This window comes from Clavelina lepadiformis, chromosome 8 (assembly GCF_947623445.1).
Source record: "Clavelina lepadiformis chromosome 8, kaClaLepa1.1, whole genome shotgun sequence".
In the NCBI taxonomy this organism is placed as follows: domain Eukaryota; kingdom Metazoa; phylum Chordata; class Ascidiacea; order Aplousobranchia; family Clavelinidae; genus Clavelina; species Clavelina lepadiformis.
The window spans coordinates 1,053,748-1,075,651 of NC_135247.1; the positions used below are offsets into that span (position 1 = coordinate 1,053,748).

A 21,904-nucleotide genomic window follows, 5' to 3' on the forward strand; every position below is an offset into this window, starting at 1 on the left:
CCACAATTTCACTCTCCCATTCTTCTAACGTAACCACCTATCTTTAACAGTGCATGTGACGGTCTGCTTGACCAGTGCAGGAGTAAACAGTCAATTCGTAACGTTTAATACTTTTTTTGGAAATCAGTAAACTGAAAGTATGTCAGTTAAACTTAACTGCATCATGAACACAACTGTTTCTGCTGTTCCAATACTCAACCTAAAGTCTCCTATTTAAAAACGTATTTCTTCAAAAAACAGGATGACCTGCAAACAAGATTGCAACATCCTGGCACGATCAAAACAGATCTTAATTAGGAAAATTTGCTGTTTGCAATCGTGCCACATGCCCACAACAACAAATAACAGCTGTAAACAACTTTGATCACATGCTCTGTAGCCAAGGCCTAGTGATCAAGCCAAGAATTTTTACCCTTAACTTCTTTGGCTTCCTACCATTGGCACAACAAACACTAAACGTGACCAGCGACTCGTAAACTTGATGACGTTTACATTTTACATGTTTACCACAAACTAGAAAGTGCTCGGCCGTAACAAGTGTTTCCTTCTTAAAATAAATGTTTTGCCCGGGGCTGTGCGTTTTAGATTTTGTTGAAATATACTTTGAAAAATAAGTTTAAAAATTACATACAAATTTAGGAAATTTCGAAATGTTTTTTATTCCAATTTAATATTTGTTTTATAAATACTACCGCACAGTTTTAACCTTTTGAGCTTTTTTATTTTCATAATGTTATCAAAAATAAAATTATGAGATTTCTTCCATGTTCATCTACTCAAAAGTAATTAATAAAATGCAAAAAATCTTGCAAATGTTGTGGGTAAGCCAGAGCATAGTCGTTAGTTTCTACCACAGATACATCATTTGACTTGCTGATGTGTATTTATATTTCTTTATAAAGCTTGTTGATTTCAGTAAAGCATGGTTGACTACGACACATGACAAATGTATAATCTGTGACTACAGCGACGTCAGCTGGATTTTCGAATGTAAATATTTATCCGCACGTAGCGGTAATGAGCAGAAGTAGCAGTTGCCAAGCAGATCGTCACAAAAACATTTCGTTGATGTCAGGTTAGTCGGTTTTGTACCTCGTTATTCGTTACGAGTTGGGATACTCAGGGATAGGAAAAATGAAAACAGAAAAAGTATACATCATCTTTTACTAGAAAGTTTACTTTTAGAGAAAGTTATTTTTTGCGATTTCTTACGTTGAAAACAAACGATTCTGTTGCAAATGAAAATGATTAACTACGGATAGGTTACGTTCAGACGTTCGGTTACTGTTGGGTAGTTCAGTAGTTAAAGAAAATAGTTAAGCAAGTGTTATGTTTTATTTTCAAAGTTTTGTTTACCGCACTTTCTTCTGCAAAGAATTTCAAAGCCAAGTAGCAGAAGTCAGATTTGATATGATAGGGCACTTGTGATTGTCTCAATTTGTCTGGTTTTATTTTATAGCTTAGCCTGTTACGATTGCTTGAGACCTTAAGTTGTTAATTTATATCGTAGGGGATGAGAATAAATTCGCTTGATGGAAATCATGGCTGCTTTTAGATAACTGGCATCTCTGTTACTGTAGCCTATCTGTTAAGAGAGCTTTGTTTTAAATGCAGCTGCTGAATTTTTATCGATGATTTTTTCACGCAGTAAGATTGTCGCTTAAAACATGATTTTTTAATGAAGTAAACGTTTCTATCGCCCTTCAACTATGTCTGGAAGTGCACGAATTAGCCCGACAAATCTCACACCCAATGATGAATATGAACTTGATCACATAAGTCTGGGTAAATGTGTAATGTACATTAATAAGTAATATTTTTAATATGTGTATTAACATATGTGGTAACATATTAACATGACAAATGAGCTTTTATTATGTTTCTTTGTTTTTAAATTGGTGTTATTGCAGTAATAATTAATGGCAGTTGCAGAAATAAGCTTGTTAATGTTTGAATAGTTATCACTAGGGCATTGCTTTTCAACCTTTTAATGTATGCAGTTTGCGAATTTAAGAATAACTTTAGCATGGATGCCAAACACATCCTTTTACAATTTATCTTTACTTATAGTTGTATTTGTAACTTTGTATTTGTTATATTTTTATTTAAAATATTTTTCATCACATTTCTGAAAGCTTATTGTGATTTTCCAATTGTTCTGTGGCAACACTGGTTGGTCTTGTAAATGAAATGTCGAACAAAAGAATGTAAACTGTTTTTCGAAAAACTGAGAAGCACTGCACTAAGCAAAGTATATGAGCCACAATAATAAATTATACAGTAAATACAAATACAATAAATTTCACTTTCTTATATTTTCACGATAACATTTTCCTGCTCTTCTCGTAAATTACTTTTCTGTAATGGTTCTGGAACATAGAGAATAAATTGTTAATGCACATTGCCATATCAATCAGCCTTTCATTAAGTTTTAATATCTAAGTATGTAGAATTGTCTCACATTGCTCAGTAGCCAAAGCAATGTGATTCACTTAATGGTTAAAATGTTGTTTTAGTTGTCAGATGAGTGCCATTTCACTAGGAAAGAAATTGGAATGCAGTCTTGTGTCATCTTTTTATTTATTTTGACTTTTCATTTTTGAAGTTGGAATAATATCTTTTCAGAATATCAATTTGTGCATTGCTATTGCGTGATGTATTGTTTGCTTTAAAAGACTTTGACTTTCTGTAAGTAATTTGCTAACTAACTTCATGGTAACATTGTCAAATTAAAAACTGTACCAAATATGCCCCCAGGTAATATGGCCCAGAAAACTAGACAATAGCTGTTTTCATTTAGTTATCATATATACCACAATGTATTTTCAGTTAGTTATTTGAAAATGTTTTTTCTTTCCTTTTTTTGAGTTGTTTGTCTTGATTTGTTGTCATATTATATGAATATAACTAATTATATTGCATAGGTTACATGAAAACTAAATATTATAATATTTTGCTGTGGTAAGGTGATCCTCTCGTCTTGTCTTTCCAGGTGGACGAAGACCAGGCAGTGCAGAATCTCGTAATGCGTGGGACAATGAGGCATTTGATAATACCCCTGGTGTGACCAACACCATTTCAACAAACTACTATGGTAGGTGCTATAATTTAAGTCTGGTATGATTAACTAATTGCTTTTACTAGGTATGCATGGAAAAAGATTTTTAAGCTTTATTTTTTCGGTTGTCCATGTTTGCAAAATTTTTTCATATTTTTGTATAATTGTCCTTGAAACTTTAGACTACGATGATCGACCGGCGGAGATGTCCAGTGAGGTTTACGTCAGCACGGCTGGATCTCATCGTCACCACGACCAGGATGAGAATGAATTTCGGGAAAGAAAGGGAATATGGACCAGCGTCAAAAAAGGCCTTCGAGGTGTGTTACTTACAAATAATTTACAATGTTTTGTTAGGAATTTGATAAAGATGTGTTGTTTTTTAACGATTTCTAATTCTCCAAAGATTTTTCAACATCCTATCCTAGAAGTCTTATGGTTATGTTTAGAAATCGATGACGTTATTTTAACAGTTATAACATTGTAATGAAATAACGCCGGGCAATTAAAGTGTGAAAATAAATGTAATTATTTGCCCTATCCACTTTTATTAGTGTTTTAACACCTTCACACAAAGGCCTTTATGTTGAAAACAATGGCACTTGAAAGCTTAACCATCCCACAATAGTATTCATGGTGTATTAACTTTCCAAAGCTGACAGTGTAGTAGACATGGAAAATTATACGGTCGTGCTTTTGTTCGAAGCTATAGCTGTAACCCTTACAGTGTACACAGCCTGTATGTGCCAATTGATGCTTGTTATTGCTTAACAGTAGTTATTTTCAAGACATTTGATACCTAAATTAATAGTTTGGTCTTATACCCATGTTTTAAAGCTTTTGTAAAATAAACCTGGGGTTTACTTATTTTTAATTTTGTCCAACTTTTACCCAAAACTTTAAACCGTATATAAGTTTTAAAATTATTTAGAAACCATTTTAATCGAGAACAATGGTTTTAATTTCGATAATAATTTCAGGGCTTTGGGGAACCCGTCAAACAGAAGACACTCAGAAAGATAGAGAACTATACATCAGAACAACCATACGTGAACTTATTGTTTACATCTTCTTTCTTATAACACTGTGCATATGTGAGTAATTCCTAACGACCATGGAGATTTGGATTATATGAAATATACACCTGCAGTTCATGTGTAATTATCGGCGGTTGTTTGACTTAACTCATCTCTAGTATTTTGGCTCTGGTGTTAACTCTTTGAAAAACATTTTCCATGCAAAACTTTCTGTACATGGCACCTGTGGTACCTACCAGTAATTTTCCTATTTTATTCACCACTAGGTGCTTGAATAACGGACAATTCATTAATATTTTAACACCGTACTCCTCTAGACATGAATTTTTCTATTGCTAACAATTACCATTAATATTGATGGAGCCTGCTCGACATATCGTATACTGCTTGGACAAGCTGTACTCCACGATGATGATAAAATATGAAATTTATTGTGTTGATCAAGTGCCATCAGATTGTTGGAATGATTTACTTTCTTTTCTATTACAAACTTTTAACTCTTATACCAACGAGATGCCTTTAACCTTTCAATTTTCCTGAATTCTGTGATAACTTTCTCTTTATCCTGCTGCATCGCAGTAACATTTGGAATGACGAGCTCCACGCACTTCTACTACACCAAGGTGATGCAGGAACTCTTCATCGACGGTCAGTTTCCAGAGACGAAAAATACTTTCCGAGGGATGAACACCATGCACGACTTCTGGAGAGTAAGATCCATTCTTGACAATGCAGTTGTAAAGTTGTTTACAAACTTCTTAAAGTTTTCATCCGCAAACGTTAATTTTCAATTGCTTTTGTGTTTATTAGTTTGCCGAAGGTCCTTTAATGGACGGTCTCTTCTGGGAAACTTGGTACAACAATCAAAATGTGTCGAATGAGGACCTGGGTTATATCTACTATGAGAATAAACTGCTGGGTGTAGCCAGAATAAGGCAGCTGAAGGTATGATTGCATTTGTGCTTTTTTTGAAAGACAAATGTATTCGACTGTTTTGGCTCATCTTGCTTTTGTGTAAATATGCTAACCATTTATGACGTTTGTTATTACCATTTATGACGCTGTTATTGTACCTATTGTTGTAATCTTAAGACTTTTAAAAGGGTATGATTTCGTTATTAAACTAGAGATTCTCAAATTTCCTCACCAAACATACTTAATCATTGAAGTTTGAAACACAGTGCATACTAGTTTACTTGCTTGAAGTTTCTTTATAATTTTGAATTGTGTAATAGGTTAATATATTACATTATTACAACCAATATCCCCTGTTTTAATAACATTGTGCCCCTATTTCCTACCAGTTTGGGTGAGTTTTTTTAATTTAATTTGATTAAATCACGTCAGAGAAGCGCGCATGAATAGTACATGTGAATAATCTATTGTTAATAGCACAAGTTTAAACAGCGCCTGTGGCTATTTGACTTTTAAGCTGTGCAGCTATTCGCTTGAGAGAGTAGGCACTTGTAAAGCTAAATTATATCCCGCGCTCATTGAAGATGAAGTGTAGTAGTTTGTAAAAAAGAAAAACTTTTCTTTGGCGACAGGTCAAGTGGCATTTCTTCATCATATTGCCGCACGCCATTAACAAAGTTGTTACACTTTCATTGCGCTTTCAGTCTATTTATTTCTTGTTAGGTTCGCAAGGGTTCATGTGAAGTCCACCCCGATTTTGCACAGGAAATAACGGCCTGTTATGACTCCTATTCCAAAGAGAAAGAAGACATTTCACCGTTTGGACTTGAAAATGGCACTGCGTGAGTTTACGACCGTGTGACTGAACAAAAAACACTATTGCTGTTGTTATATTTCTAATCCTTACTCGGTTGCTCAGGTCTTACTTTTGTACAGAATGTTGTATTTATTTAAGTCAACTTTTCAAAGTAGCCTACATTTGCAAGAAAAATGTACATATGAAATTTTAATCCTGTGTTTGTACAAAAATAACCTGAAAACTCATTAATCATTATCTATGGCCACGTAGCTGGGTATACGCCTCAGAAGAAGACTTAGATGGTTCAACCCACTGGGGTTTGCTTGACTTCACATATTCCGGTGGTGGTTATTACCAGGTAGTTGAAAATCCGGGCATATCAGCAAGTGTGTTTGTTCAGAACGGCTGATATGGAAGCTATTGAACGCCAAATATTGCTCGGCGTTCAAAAACAGGATATTTTGAAGTCGGTTGGATGTAAACAATGAGAATTTTAAGGGCTTGGCATGACTGCTACTGGCTATTATGGGCTTGGCCGGCATGTCAAGAAAAAACAAACCAAATTCCACATATTTGCCTTGATGTAATTATCATCATACATTGTTTTTTTTTAACCTCATAACTGCAGCAATTCTTTTCATTTTCGTTCTGAATATTCACACTTGTCCCGTTTTGTTGTGATTAGCTAATTTTATTTTATTATAACAATACAGTTGGTCGTATCATCAGCAAATTGGGCAGCCCTACACCGGCTATATTAGCTCTTATTCCACGAACGGTTATTATCAGGTACCGGTTGTGGTGTCCCAGCAACTGTTGCTTGCCTTTTTAGCATAATTTGGCACACATTTTAATTTGAAACTCTAAAAGTGAAATTGCGATGGCATTTTGCTTTGTTAATTTTTGTTGTTTGGTTTAGACAATTATGCTTACTGTAATTATCAAAAATACAAAATTACGGATTGCAAGTTATTTTGCACTGGTTGCCTAAAAATTTTAATTGCACACGTTAATTGCAGTGCTTATGGTTTTAAGTGTGTTGATGAAGAACCTAAAATCTTGCCTACATATAAATATATTTTGGGGTCATGTTATTTGCATTGCATTATTGTGTGATATACTATTGTTTCTTGGAATATATCATAAAGTGCGACTATAAACCTTTCTTCAATAACTTGAATTTTGTTTAATTTTAGGACTTACTCGACACCAAAGCCAGTTCCCTTAATTTGATCGAAATCTTGAAACAAAACCTGTGGTTAGATCGCGGCACCAGAGCGGTGTTTGTGGACTTCACAGTTTACAACGCAAACATCAACCTCTTCTGCGTCGTCAGGTCATCGCTTATCTATCAGTGACATTTTGCTTTGCAAATTTCTTATATTTCAAATGTAAATAACCCAGTTTGTGTTGCTACAAACAATAACAGATTGGTGGTTGAATTTCCGGCCACTGGAGGAGCTGTTCCTTCCTGGCAGTTTCGTACGGTCAAGCTTATTCGATACGTCACAAACTACGATTATTTTCTGATGGCGTGTGAGGTAAGCTAGATGCTTTGTAATTTTTGTCTTTAACAAATCTTTCGATTAATAAGACTGCTCATATTTCTGATAGTAGATAACAGTAGTGGTTGGGTACATTTTCGTGTCTTCTTATACTGCGGTTCCTGTATTTCCAGGTCTTGTACATGTTGTTCATACTCTACTACATTGTTGAGGAGATACTGGAAATTAAGAAACACAAATGCGCCTACTTTAAAAGCGTCTGGAACTGCCTGGATATTCTTGTTATATTTGTAAGACTTATTTTATTTTTTTTATAAATAAATTGTTTATTTTACCACTTTAATTTCGCTGTGTGGGTCATGCAGATCTAATTTTGTGTGTTGAATTGGAAATTTGGTTGAATTGTCTTAAAATTTATGCAATAGGTTTAAATTTTTTTTTTTCTGTTGTTCGTTAACTTTTAGTCTTCATTGTAAATGTCTTCTGATAACTCGATAAAACCGCAGTGTTTTAAAAGCATAGAAACATTATAACTCTATTTTAATGCATCTTTTCCAGTTGTCGCTGATAGCATTTGCGTTCAACATCTATCGGACGGTGAAGGTTAATTCGTTGCTGGAAACGTTGCTGCAAAATCCTCGTACTTACCCAGATTTTGAGTTTCTTGGCTTCTGGCAGATGCAGTACAACAACATGGTCGCCGTTGTCGTGTTTTTCGCCTGGATAAAGATATTCAAATACATTAGGTATGCGCCATGGCAACACGCTGAGTACAGATCGGTGTGTTTTGAAATTGGGAGTAATAAACATGCTTACGTCATTGTACAGCTTTAATCGAACGATGACTCAGCTGCAATCGACACTTTCTCGCTGCTCGAAGGACATCGCCGGCTTTGCTGTCATGTTCTTTATCATCTTTCTCGCATACGCACAACTGGGCTACCTCGTATTCGGAACTCAAGTTGAAGATTTCAGCACCTTCCCCGAGAGCATGTGGGTTGTCGTTTTTCTCTGCGTAAACTTTAACTTTGTTCATACGACGACTGTCTTGTTTTTATTCACGGGCGCTTTAATTGTTATTGCTAAATTTTTCTCTACAGATTCACACAATTCCGTATCATTCTCGGTGATTTTGATTTCCATGAATTAGAGTCGGCCAATCGAGTTCTGGGACCTATATTTTTCCTCACTTATGTTTTCTTCGTATTCTTCGTACTACTGGTAAGCGCAGAAACATCATAGCTCTACTTGAAGTAGGCATTTACAGTAACAATATGTTTTAATGTATAACAATTTATATCTACAATGTTGTTCATTTATTTCTAATAGCTCAGTTTTACTTTATGAAGTATGTCATTACGTTATTGTTCAATTTCTCTATGTGTTACTGCTATTGTGTTCTGCTTTGGTCTTTTTTTAGACTTTTTCATCTTATTGCTTATTTCCTGTTTTTATATGATGTCTTTTTCATCGCAGAACATGTTCCTGGCGATCATAAACGATACTTACTCTGAGGTGAAAGCGGAAATCTCAATGCAAAAAAGTGAATTTCAAATTTCGGATTATATCAAGAAGGTGAGACGTCAATTTAACCATAAAAGAACTTTCGGTTGGTCTTATCCCGCCAAGATTGAAATCATAAACAAAATGTGTTCTCGTGGTCTGAAGAGGTTGTCTTACGCTTTTTAAGTTCCATATTGTCGACTTGCAAGCCTTCACGGTGTATGAAATCATCCAAGTTTTCTTAGTCATCTTCACAATCTTGTTGCAGGGTTACAATAAAGTCTTAGAGAAGCTCTCGTTAAAGAAGGATCGAATCCGCGACATCCAGGACGCAATCCACCACGCCGACATCAACCACGATCGACATCTGGACTGGGAGGAGTGGAGATTGGATCTAAAGATGTCGGCACTTTTCACTGATTATTTCTCCTCCATTTTTACGCCTAAATATGCGGCGATTTCGTATAATTTATTCTTGCTAATTGTGATCACGTGACCTTGTGCAGGCGGGGAATCCCCGACGCCGAGATCGAGGCGGTGTTCGCCAAGTACGACCAGGACGGGGACATGATTTTGAACGAGGACGAGCAACGGAAGATGCACGCCGACCTCGAAAAACAGAAGGTTGGTGAAAGCAAATTCAATAGCTTCGGTCGACTCGTGCTGTAAGCGAGTTATTTTGGTTTTCTTTACTCCCGAGGAAGGTTAAATTTGGTGCTCTTGTTGAATTTGAAATTTGATCTTATAAAATATTTACGAACTTAGTTTAATTATTACTTAATTTAGTTCTACATGACATACCATATAAATAAGTTATTAATCGCGAATGAATTATTCATTTAACGCTGCCAGAATGAACTGGATGGACAAAAGGTAGAGTATTATTCAGCTAAAATTAAACCTAATTATGCGACTACAATGTGAAGCTATTACGATAAGGATCTCACATGAAACCGATATTGGCGCGATTGACGTAATAATACAAAAGATCGATTTATTAGGGTTGGTTTCATCAGCTGTCGTGTGCTTTTGAATAAAAAGTTTGGTAAAATATTTCCGTAATTTTAACCCCACGTTACTTTCATTGCTGTGATATAGCTCGGTGATTAATTATCTTCCGCATGTTGCATCGAATACTATGATTTAGGCCGACCTGACCAACGAATTGGACGAAATAGAACGCGACAAAAACGCGTCCATTGGCCGCCCTCCGTCGGCAAGATCAAAGGGGGCGGTGTCCCACGTGAGTTGCAACGATTCAGCGAATGAAAGCGACGAAGACGACGATTATGACGAAGAACGACGCGCGAATTTGAAGAACGTTGTATCGAAGGACGACTTCCAAATGTGAGTTCGTGTTGGTGAAATGGAAGCGCGATGTACCCCGATGTGGTTTATAGGTTTTAGAGTGGTATTTTGAGTCGATTAAGTGCATCACTGTTTTAATCATGTAAGATTTTCTGTTTGTCATGACAACGGCAAGCCGCCTATTTCCGTTTCCACCGCCCGCGTAGACGATAGTTCTGGCGCACGCTTGTTAATATTTCAATGCATTCTTATTACTAAACCTTATCATGCTGCACTTGCCATACGCCTCGGGCTATTAAGATTCCCTTCGTCTGCGAAGTTATTCCCCCATTTTCAGTCCGCTGTGTTTGTGGCGTATTGCGTGAGTCATTGCTCTAGATTTCAAGTGGATTATGACTTAACAAATGCCATTATTACCGTCACAGTTTAACGCGACGAGTGGATAGAATGGAGCACAGCATCGGTTCCATTGTGTCCAAGATAGACGCGGTCATTGTTAAACTTGAAGCGATGGAGAGAGCGAAGCTGAAAAGACGCGAGACAATGGGGAAACTATTAGACAATATAACCGAGGTGAGTCCAACATTCTGCCATAGCGTTGGTGCTTTGGTGTTGGATAATTATTCGCTGGCTTAAGCCAAAACGTCCTTTTGGTGTCGGTCACTGTCTGCATTCCTGTCCCTAACACCCTGATATAACCTTGGTCGGGTTGAGCTGCATTTTATGTGGTTGCTGTCAGTGCCATAATAGCAGGTAAAGCATTTTATCACCCTGGTGTAAATCGTACGGACATGCTGGGCACCAGCGGTATAGGCTGCAAACATGTGTTTGTAGAATTTCAGTCTCCTTAGACTTTAGAGTCTTAGACTATGATCACTCCTTGATGCTACAATTCTGCTCTTAAGCGTTGGTATTCCACTTACTTTGAACCACCGGTAATGTGCTTATGTAAACTCAGCGAGGAGTTTTCTATTAAATTGTAGATTTTGTTCCAACTTGCCAATTCTTTCGGTAAGGTGCATTAATTTAACTCTGCCGCGCCATCCCGCGGCGAAGTTTATTGCAGCGCCAAATCCATCAATATTTCTCGCTAAATGTAGCGCTGTCGTTTTAGTTGATGAATATGTTGTAGTAATGTGATTGCATAGGGCAGATAGCATTTAAAACGTACAGGAAAATATCTAATAGACTTGAGCGAGCATACAGTTAGCCCGCATAATCTCGGTTCCTTTCCGGTTATCAGACAGGCCCCTTTTTGCGTTGTTTTGATAAGATTGTCCTACAAATGACGTCATTGTTTTCTTTGGCTTTCCAGCAGAATAAGAGAGAAAAACCTAAGAAAGACGAGATAGAAGAGAGAGAACCGGACGAGGAAGGAACGAGCGAAGGATCAGAAAGTAGCGAAGACGCCAGAGTTTAAATAGAAACACAAAGTTAAACTTACGTATTGTGCAATAAACAAGCCTTTGAGCACTTACACGCAGATTATAAGGATCACACGGTAGGGCACGGTCGTGCGTGTAACCACTCATGCGTTGCGGAAAGGGTCAGAGGTTAGGGCAATTTTTTGAATTAAAACAATGACAAAATTGTGCTTTTTACGAAAATCAAAATTATCCAACTCTTAGAGCACAGAAGTTTATCGTTAAGTTGTCACCATTATCATGGTCGCCTTGAGATGAGGAGCTCGTCATGAATGTCATGTTTCTTGGTGCTCAAGACTTTATCTTTTGATTGTCTCCTCCAGGATGAACGGAACGGAAGATCTGACGACGAGATCCACCGGGACCAGATGGAGCGTTTAGTCCGGGAGGAGCTGGAGAGATGGGATTCGGATGCCTCCATCACTTCATCGGCTCATCGGAGCCACCGTCCGTTGTCAGGTGCGTCAACTCCTGCCTCGGATGCTCAATTGAAGGCGAATCCCTGCTAACTGCAGAGATGTGTGGAGGATGATTTTGTTGAAATTGCGCCCATGTCAAATTTACTTACTTGATAAACTTATAATTTTGATCATAATCGGCTTCATAAGATAACCTTTACTGAGCAACTAGACCAGTTGAAAAGAGTTACCTCGCTACATATTATGCCCTTGTGCGCAATACCATAGTTTTACCATCGAAAATATCATTAGCGTCGTCTAGCGGTGATGTATAAGAATATAATGTGGGATTGATATTTAGATGAAAGTATTAACTATTTATATTCTGCTCAAATTCAATTTTCAATTTTAATCCTTTTAGGGCGTTCCGTGACGTCTTCAACATCCGGGTCTGCATCGGGCGTGCGGTCACGGATAGCCGGGGCAACCGGGACCAGCAGTAACGCCTAAGCGTCGTAAAAACCGTCGTACTATTTTTTATAGCCGTGTACTGTACAGTCGTGCACTTTGGTGTAACTGTTGTCGTGAGGCTTGCTGTACTCTTTCCTTTCCCTGCAGTAATCTACTGGGTCTGCCACTGCCGCTTGCGTTAACTAATATCTACAGCGATTAGGAACTGCACAATTACATCTTTCATGCATAGCACTACAGTCTTGTACTAGCTAGCTTGCAGGCCAAATGCGAAATAATGGAATGTGTTGTAGCCCACTTTGTTACCTGTCTCGTTTTGTTGTACTGACAACTTTGTCAACAACTTTGTTCGAATTATATTAAATTTTCAAGAAATAATGTCATTTTGCTTTCTTTCTTTGCAGATTTTATTAATTTAACGATAAGTCGATAAAAACTTGATCAATTGCCAAAATGTAATGCAAAGCTGCAATCAACAATCTGTCTGTGCTGTTTTTTATTTTGCTATTGTGACAGTATTTTTACGTTTGCGGATGTATTTATGACTTATATTGCATTTTGGGTGACGCACATCAACGCATTTTCTCAGTTAAGGTTTTGTTTCAACACATACCTGCGACTGCACCGACAGGATTTTATTTTAAGTAGTTCTCCTTCTAACGTTGAAAGTTTTCGTACATCTGAATGAACATCAATCTTTCAATATAGCAGACTTTGTTGTCGCACGAATTGAGACCAGTTACACAGCATTATGTCTATAAGCAAGTTTTGTGTAGTTATGTCTAGTTCATTAGTAGATTTTAGATTTCCTTGTGGTACTTTTTCACGTTTTACCTTTTACACTTGAGTAGTGTTTTCGTTGTTGTTTATTTTTCTTTTTTAACTTATCGTTGTACTGGTTTTTACCACATCATTGATTTTTGTGCCACAAAATATTCTTTACCGCGTTCTTAATCAAATAATCACTACAAATTTTTCATCGATGAAAATATTGCACCTTTTCAGGATATACCTATCACTGAACGAATAATTATACGGTTTTTGCATCTCTTCTCTGTCCTTGTATGTTCAAGGCCTGCACTATCAAGTTACCACTTTCACTAAATGGGGTCTTCTTCGAATTTGCCTGAGATTTTCTTACTAGAGATTAAGCTTTTACTGGTTGCTGGCCATGTACTTGGAATACCGACAACTCCGGCGTTACTTGATGGAATTTTGGTTTTTAAGATCGTTTGCACCATTTCTTGCTTTTCTTCTCATCAAATCTACAATAATTGTTGAAAGCTTATTCGCTGTTAATGATGTTTTTCGTAGATTTTGTAATTACCGCGTAGTTGTTGTACAAGTGGTGCTGTTTACGCTATGCTTGACGTACTGTAGTTTAGTGCTATTAAAATATTTGTAGTCGAATGCTTCGCTATTCTCTAAGAAAGGTAATAACACCGTTATCTGTGTCCTTAGTATCTAACCGTTCTAACGCAATTGCATAAACCTGGTTTACAGCTGTTGCTTGGCTGAAAACAGAATTCGAAAAAAGTCTTGGGAAATTTTTGGCTAGTACTCTAGTAAACAGTTTCAAATACGTTACAAAATTTAAAAAACAAATGAAAAATTTTTGTGTCTATCGGAACTTGCACAAAAACAAACTCGGTAGCCGGGCTCGAGCGTTAGGTGGCGCTGTTGAGCAAGCGCACTGTCATGCAATTTTTAAATAACAGCTCGCACTAGCAGTGACAATAACAGCTTACCCGGGAATCCGGGATTGAGTTGAGCGACCACCGTGTGCATACGTTTGTACGTGGACATGTTTAGCCTATGCTTTAGGTCCCCAGCAAATTCAGATGCGCTTATTCGTATAGGCCATAATGTATCAAAATATTTATACTCGTGTGACGAAAGTTCCTGCACGACTGAAATAGTTGTCAGAATAGGCCTAAGTGTTACGTGTTGAAACGTATTAGGGAAAATAATACCGGTTTAGTGCAGAAATGCACAACCATGCATTATCATGTAAAAACCCACTGCATAAACCATGACGTCATTGTTGTGTACTGCACTAGGCCCAATAATACGACCCAGAACATACCGCTGAGTGTAATTTGTGTGTTGCATGCCACAGTCTTACTGTTATATTTACAGCATTTTCGTGTTTTTTAAACCAAATTATGGCCTATTACTGTCATTGAAAAGTCATTAATGTGATGTAGCCTACAGCCCTAGGCTATAGAGTAAACATTACAATCGTGATGTTATTAAGCTATTCGTGATATTTAGGTTATCGTTTGGCCTATACTGTAGTGTGGCTTGATAGTCTAATGTTCGACACAGTATAGTGGTGGTATACCAGGGTTGCAATGTACCGATATCGGTGGTATCAACAACCATCAAAATGAAGTAACAAGCAATCCACAGCAATAATCTATAGGCCGCTAGTAGGCTAGTGCAGGGCTTCTCAAACTTTTATGTTCTGCCACCCCATTTTAGAAAATATATTCTATCTGACCCCCTGATGTGGGGCCCTAGCTTATACACTTTAACGATATTAAAACAATAAACCAACCATCACAATCCTCAAGTGGTATTTTTGTCTATGACCAAATCATACAAACGTACACAATCCACGAGTGTAGCTGTGCAGTAATAAATGAATCGCGTATATGGTAACAGTAAAACAAATCCAAAATTAACAAGAAATTTAATTAATAAAAGATGAATTTTTTTACGATCTCAAAATTACATATTGCGACCCCTAGTTTGAGAAGCCCTGGCCTAGTGTATACTTGTTTTAAAGTTAAAGTTAGCGAACTTTGTTTAGCTTTCTTTTTAAGAATGGAATATGTTAACAAAGTAATATGGAAGGGACTAATCAATGCCAAAGCTGCTAATCAAGTTAATAATGATGATTAATGTTAATAATGAAGTTGCTGGTCTCATGACAGCCATGAGTACTGCAGGAACCCAAATTTAAAGCTCAAACTTCATCTAAATCATTGCTAACTAGGCCGATTGCTTGAGAACATATTTTGAATATTTCAATTGTTTGCAGAAGTTACTACAGAACTAATGTATTTATCTTACTCTATAGCAGTGGGTTGAAGCTGAACTAAATGATTAACTTTCTTCCGTTTGTCAAACGTTTGAGTTTTTTAAAGTTGACTTGTTGATTAAATATGCAGAAGATAGCTCACCTAAGAAAACAAGCCTGCAAGAAGTTTTGTAAACACCATTGCACTATGTAAATTTTGAAACTTAGTTATATGCTTATAAATTGTGTCTCTTGATGTACTTTTGAACTCTCACATGACACTTGAAGGCCTAAACAAGAGAAAGTATGAGGTAAGAAAGAATTATGTCGTAATAATCTTCAATATTCGCTTCTGATGTGGAAGTGAAAAAGCAAAGGAGATCCCATAAATAGATGTTTGTGATTTTTTTGAGCTGAGCACTGTCCGTGCTTTTCGTCTAACTTTAAAGCTCTTTAAATTATATGAAATTTTAAGTTAATGAGATTCTGGTCTTCAAGTTAGAGGTAACAGTTCAAACAGTGTCTGTGTGTACTGAGTATGACATATATATTTGTTATAAATGATCCGTATATACCATCTGTGTGTACGTGTGCGCAGCAGGCTGCTACCTGTAAATAGACCTGGTGAATGCACACCACTGTCTGATCGATGATCATATTCCCGGGTTGATAAATAATCATCATTATTTATCTTCATAATTAATCATTCAGCGGTTGTGACTTGTTATAATAGCTGACCAGTTTGTGATTTATGACTATTAATAAGCTTTTATATTCAAAGGCAGCACATAGGAAATAGGAAAGTTACTCAATAAGTGAGAAATTGTTTGTTAAACGAAAGAAACCATTTTAATATATATCATACTTGAGTGGCGTATAATTTTAACCCATTCATATGGCTTGTGCTGGCTAATAATGGACGGAAAGACTGAAATCAATGAGACAGAGTTAAGCAACGGAGTACACAAGAATAACGCTGGAAATTATGACAATAACAATGTGAGGAAGTATCATTTTTTGTGCTTAATGTGTGATAACTTACATTATTATGAAACCTTAGCTGAAATTCGAATTAGCTATGAATCGATTTCTGAGGAAGCCACTCATTTATCTTGTATTATTCTCTTCATCTGCCATAACAACTTCCTACAGTATGTCATTCTATTCCTATTCTGTAGGACGTAATAAATGAACGAAAAACAGAAAAACTGAAGATCATAGACAAGCAATGTGAGTTTAACAGTTGTATGTTTGTGCTCGGTGCATAAATATCATGTCACCTATCGCCTGCAGTAAGACTTACACCTTCGTTATGCTACAGGGCAGATCTCTTTCGTAATTACAAATTCTTATAAAGTGTGAACATTAAGCTGATGTGTGTCGGCTATAATCGGATTAAATTATTACCTATAAGTTTTTATTCAAATGAGCTCAGACCTAATTCAAACGGAAGAAGAGAGGGTGCCTGGTGAATCAGAGGCAAAGAATCCAAAGTTATGGAGGACTTGTGCTGTAATCGTGTCTTGGCTTTCTATCATTGCTACTCTTGCTATTGGAATTACTGAATTTGGTAAGCAACTAACAACAAGTTAAAAACAATGAATTGTCACCGGTACATCGATCCAAGATATATAAAACATGAATTGTGTGCAAACAGTTTTTTAACAAAATTCTTGTGTTGCTTTTAGTTGTTGCCCAAGCTGAAGGGAGTTCTGCGGCATTTGGTTTGGCGGTAAGTCATGTGATGAGATCGCACTCATGTCATGAAATGAATCCTTTTATTTACGCTTATCTTTTGTATGAAGTATTTATTTAAATTTAGATGCATAAAGCATCTTATTATATTGGTGGTCTCGTTATATTAATCATATGATATCACCTTCTTTCATTACTTTCCTGTCATTATTATTCTATTTTCTTTCCTGAATCAGTTTGTTTATTTACTCTGGTGCATTTTATGCAGTTCAGCTCTGTACTAGATGTGCTCACTTCAACTGTTGTATTGTGGAGATATTATAAAGCACATGACACATTTTCCAAACGAAGGGAACACATGTAAGTAGTTCAATGGTGACAATAACATTTTAATAAAGTCCATTTATCTTCAACTTATATCCTTCGAAAAGTGAAGCTGTTGATACGGGCTGTGCTGCTTTTGTGTCTTTGTTGAAATTCAATTAATTGTCATTTTTCAGATCATGTGTTGTACTCGGTGTGTTGTTTATTGTTTCATCTGCCGGAATAGCAGGAAAAGCGATAGCTGGACTGCTGGAAAGGGAGACTCCAGACATGAGTGTAAGTAGCTTAAATGCCTTACCCTGCCATAGTTGTGGTAACAGCAAAATTTGCTTGGTATGTGAAAGCTGCTAAAATTTACCATCGCTCTCACAGGATGCCGCTGCACTAGGCCAATTGCCATTTTATACAATGCACTGGTGCTAAACAATTGGTAGCTTGTGACATGTGAATAGGGGTCTGTGTACCTTACGTAATCAAACATTTCTGTCTATACCAATGCAATATGCGAGAGAAATGTTGTAATTTGCGAAAAACGATATGGTAGATATACAATATACACAAGTTATATATACATATGTTGTGCCTGCACTGCTGCACATATCTATATATCTCTAAGTAAATATATGGTCCTTATGACTTGGAAGCTGTAGTTTAAAATCTTTATCTTTTCTATTATTGAATGGAATGTCATCTATTTTGTCATAAATATATGAAGTCTTCGCACTGCAATACTAATTGTTACGCTTATTGCTTTGTTCTCCTTAATCTTTCCAACAAGGTATCATAATAGATTGCTAGAAAAAGCTTCTTTGTCCAGAGTGTAAGTGATTTCCTTAAGTGTCTGTTATACTTTATAATATATCTGCTGCAGTGATGCCCTGTAAAATATTTTCGCTTTGTTCCAGTTGTATAAAGATTGTATGTCGCTTGGTCTCTCTGTGCAAAGTGGGTTGCACAAGTCTTTGAACTAAATTCTTTAACGAACAATACATACTTTTGTTTAGGACTGTATTTTGTTTTGTGCTTTTCCAGTTGAATAACTTTGGGATATGCGGGGAAGAGAATCGTAGTGTTTTGCTTAAGTTTTATTTATGAAGTGCAATTGTAAGATTCTTATTATGTCAAGTGGCTTAAAATATCAAAGCACTCTAAGTATACATTCTGAGTGCTTCTTTTAGCCGTGATACGTTCCATACTTCTTCACTTCTTTTGCCTTATCATCATGCTTCTGAAATTCAATGAAAATTCGGAAAATGTTCGTGCATCACTGACCAGATATCGTATATGCTTACTGCTTTAAAAAAAAACAGCAAGAATTTGCACACTTTGCAGCTGGACATGACTCAATATACGTGACTTGAATTTGAATTTGTGAATTTCCCAAGTGTGAGATTCATTGATTCTTTATCGGTGAAGTATTTTTTACAGGACCACGGTGTGAGTATTCTTGTGACGACGTCCATACTGGCCACATGTGTTTGTTTTATTCTGTTCATCAGCAAAGTTGTTATTGCAAAACAATTGTTATCATGGACCATATTAACAGACGGTGAGTTTTTTTATGATACGGATTTGCCTGATTTAAATTGTTCTGCTTTTTAACTTAAAACTTTTTTTGAACAAAAACTGTTTTGCAAGCTGCTCGGTGAAGCACGAAGGTAAGGTGGCATGGGTGATAATTTTGTAATCTTAGAATTCGTATGTTGTATTAAAGTTTGCATGTTTCGTATTGATCTAAAGTTAATTTTGCGCTTTATTTTTTACAGCTTTAAATTCACTAGTGGGCGCTGTGATAGCCTTGTCCATGGTGATTACGTCGGAAGTAACGAAAAGCAACAGATTTCTATGGTACCTCGATTCAACTGTCGGACTTGTTGTCAGTCTTTTTCTCCTCATGTATGGTTTGTGGTGAGTTGTTCTGATTTCTTTTACTCATGTTAGTTGTGTAATCACGTGATTTTAATCAATCATGGGATAAATTTTTTTGCCCACAGTTTTTCAAGACAATTTATGACCATGTGTGAGCATGCACTGGCCTTATAGTTGAGTACCAAGATTACATCTCATATTCTAATATTCATTTCTTTGCTGAGGTAGAAAATAATACAAGCTTTAGTTCTGCCATACGTCTTTATTTTCAGCCCATAGCCCATAGAGATAGTTTGCATTGAAATTCTGGGTAATCTGAGAACACAAAAAAAACATGTGACTGTATGCACATAATACTTGTTATATATAAAACCATTATCACAACAACCATCATCCATGTACCAAGTTTTCGAACAGGTAGAAAACCTTTAATTTTAATCTGATAATGCTGGAAAATCAGTTGTTATTTTCCAACTCTATTTTATTCTCTATTTTATACATTTAAAATCGGTTGCTGACTAATGACATATGGTCTGATGGTCTGCCAATCACATGCTGGTCTCTTATGACCCATGTCACACTTTAGGTTTATTCTAATAAAAATCATGTGATCCCTGATGATGGAAGGTGTGTTCCTTTGTTTAGTTCCCTGCCCTGTTGTTTTTGAGGGTGAACACACAACGTGATTTGTTTGTGCTTTCCGTGGACTACAAGTATGCTCCATCTCTTTATAGGGATTCAAGTAGTTAGAAATTCATGTTTAGTTGTTGATGTTGAGCGTCTTTACACTGCAGTGCTCTCGTAGTGGTGATTGTGGTGCGATTGCTATGTACAAGCGCAATCAAACTTTTTAATGCCGTTAGTTTTCCGCTCAATTGCTCTCAGTGCTTTCAGCTACGAAAGTGTTTTGTAAACAAACCCTTTTGAATTCTTCGCTCTATCATAGAACAACATTCAGTCAAGCAAAACATCCCCTTCTATTCGGGAGTAGTCGGCTGGAACTTCCACACGGCATAGGTTGCATTCTTGTCAAGTCAGGGTCTCACTGATTTCTTTATTTTTTATAGGCTGCTCACCAAGCATGTACCAGAAGTCAGACGGTCGAGGAACTACCACGAAACCAAATAGCACTGGCATCACCTAACGGCGCGATATTGATATCAACCTCGGCACTACGTGTCGTTATGTGCGTCACCGCATACGTTTTGTGATCCGTTTATTTTGAGCTTCCCTGTACAGCATAGGTGTCAAACTCCCGGCCCGCGGGCCACATCCGGCCCGCTTTACAATAAAACTTGGCCCGCAATGTTATTTTATACATTGAACTATTTCCGGCCCGCGAGATCATTGTGCAGTATAACTTACTTTTTTCAAGCAAGAAACAAGATTATAACAAATCGCACAATACAGCAGCACAACAGTTGCCTCATCATGCGATAGAATAAATCGATTTATTCCCAGCCAAAACCGTCAAAAAAAACAAAAATTTGATGCTGTTTCGCTGACTTTTCCAATTCATATACTCGTGTCACGAAACGTTCAATCAAGTTTTATCCTTACGGCCCGCGGCGTTAAATAAGTTTTGAGTTTTGGCCCCTGGTGCGATTGAGTTTGACACCCCTGCTGTACAGTGTACATGCATTGTGCTACGTAGGCCCAGTATTAGCAGAATTTTGTGATCCCGGTAATTAGGTTAGAGAATTGCCGTAAATTTTGTGGCGGTTTTATGCCTATGTTACAACCCTGGCGATGTGTTTTTGTCACTTTTTTGAAAACAGCGAAAGCACTTTTATCAAATTGCTAAATTTGAACGAAAAAATATTTGCAAGTGTGTTTGTGCCATAATATCGCATTCTGTTCACGAAGAAAAAGGTACAATTGTGTTTTGTGGTACTCAAAGCCCAGTTGCGGTGCGCTCTGTGATGTCATTCAAGCTTCGTGCATTTCTTTAATTAAAGGCGATTTTCGATCAAAATGACGCTTTATTCTGTTATGCAATTCAACCCTCGGTCCGAATATTTTATGACCACATTATTTGTTTATTGTTTTACCTTATTCAAGTTGTGTTTTAGGTTTTCTGTTGCCGGGTGTTTTGATTTTGTATTATTGTTAAAATCCTATGATATATGGCAGTTTGGTGTGGTAGGTGTGTGTTGCGCTCACTTGCGGCGGTACTTCGACACATTAGTCATGTGACCCTGTGTCTATTTCGTATTTTCTTCTCTACGCATATATATATTGCTCTACTAAACTACAATGTGTTCCCTCAATAAACGCTTAATCTCAGTTTTATTCCGGGCAACAGGGGTTTTCACTGATGACGTTGACCACCTACAATTTAGTCCAAGCACAGGTCCAATTAAGTTTGCGTGTTCAGCACAGCGCCATACTCCTAGAACGGCTACAAACTAATAAAATTTTCCTGACAGAACCAGAACTGTATAGCTATGAACTATATGCTACTATGCTATAGATATGTAGATAGGTGCTATGAACAAAAACCTGACATCCACGAGTATAAGAAGTACGGTGATTAAGCAAGAAAATAGAAGTATAAGTGTCCAATAGCGCTT

At 36.8% G+C, this 21,904-nt stretch overlaps 2 protein-coding genes across 6 annotated transcripts; both read left to right on the plus strand.

Annotated features, from left to right (window-relative positions):
• Positions 1–1,588: 1,588 nt before the first annotated feature.
• On the plus strand, positions 1,589–13,828 carry LOC143468762 (polycystin-2-like protein 1). Of its 5 annotated transcripts, none has more exons than XM_076966140.1 (22): positions 1,596–1,785; positions 2,993–3,094; positions 3,241–3,378; positions 4,039–4,152; positions 4,675–4,805; positions 4,906–5,040; positions 5,734–5,852; positions 6,523–6,598; positions 7,006–7,145; positions 7,239–7,350; positions 7,488–7,604; positions 7,873–8,060; positions 8,143–8,307; positions 8,415–8,535; positions 8,791–8,889; positions 9,086–9,219; positions 9,324–9,441; positions 9,670–9,690; positions 9,965–10,164; positions 10,551–10,698; positions 11,873–12,008; positions 12,369–13,828. In XM_076966140.1, exons 1-22 carry the CDS (start codon positions 1,710–1,712, stop codon positions 12,455–12,457), a joined length of 2,679 nt encoding a protein of 892 aa, XP_076822255.1. In that variant the 5' UTR covers positions 1,596–1,709; the 3' UTR covers positions 12,458–13,828. The 5 variants fall into 5 exon arrangements, with proteins under 5 accessions (XP_076822257.1, XP_076822258.1, XP_076822255.1 ...); XM_076966139.1 differs by lacking the exon at positions 6,523–6,598 and adding an exon at positions 6,080–6,167 and having other exon boundaries at positions 1,600–1,785; XM_076966142.1 differs by lacking the exons at positions 6,523–6,598; positions 11,873–12,008; positions 12,369–13,828 and adding exons at positions 6,080–6,167; positions 11,441–11,824 and having other exon boundaries at positions 1,589–1,785.
• Positions 13,829–15,586: 1,758 nt separating this feature from the next.
• Positions 15,587–21,623, plus strand: LOC143469265 (transmembrane protein 163a-like). Its single transcript, XM_076966904.1, has 9 exons — positions 15,587–16,442; positions 16,622–16,673; positions 16,879–17,013; positions 17,132–17,175; positions 17,407–17,498; positions 17,639–17,738; positions 18,891–19,011; positions 19,229–19,370; positions 20,399–21,623. Exons 1-9 carry the CDS (start codon positions 16,359–16,361, stop codon positions 20,457–20,459), a joined length of 831 nt encoding a protein of 276 aa, XP_076823019.1. The 5' UTR covers positions 15,587–16,358; the 3' UTR covers positions 20,460–21,623.
• Positions 21,624–21,904: the final 281 nt, after the last annotated feature.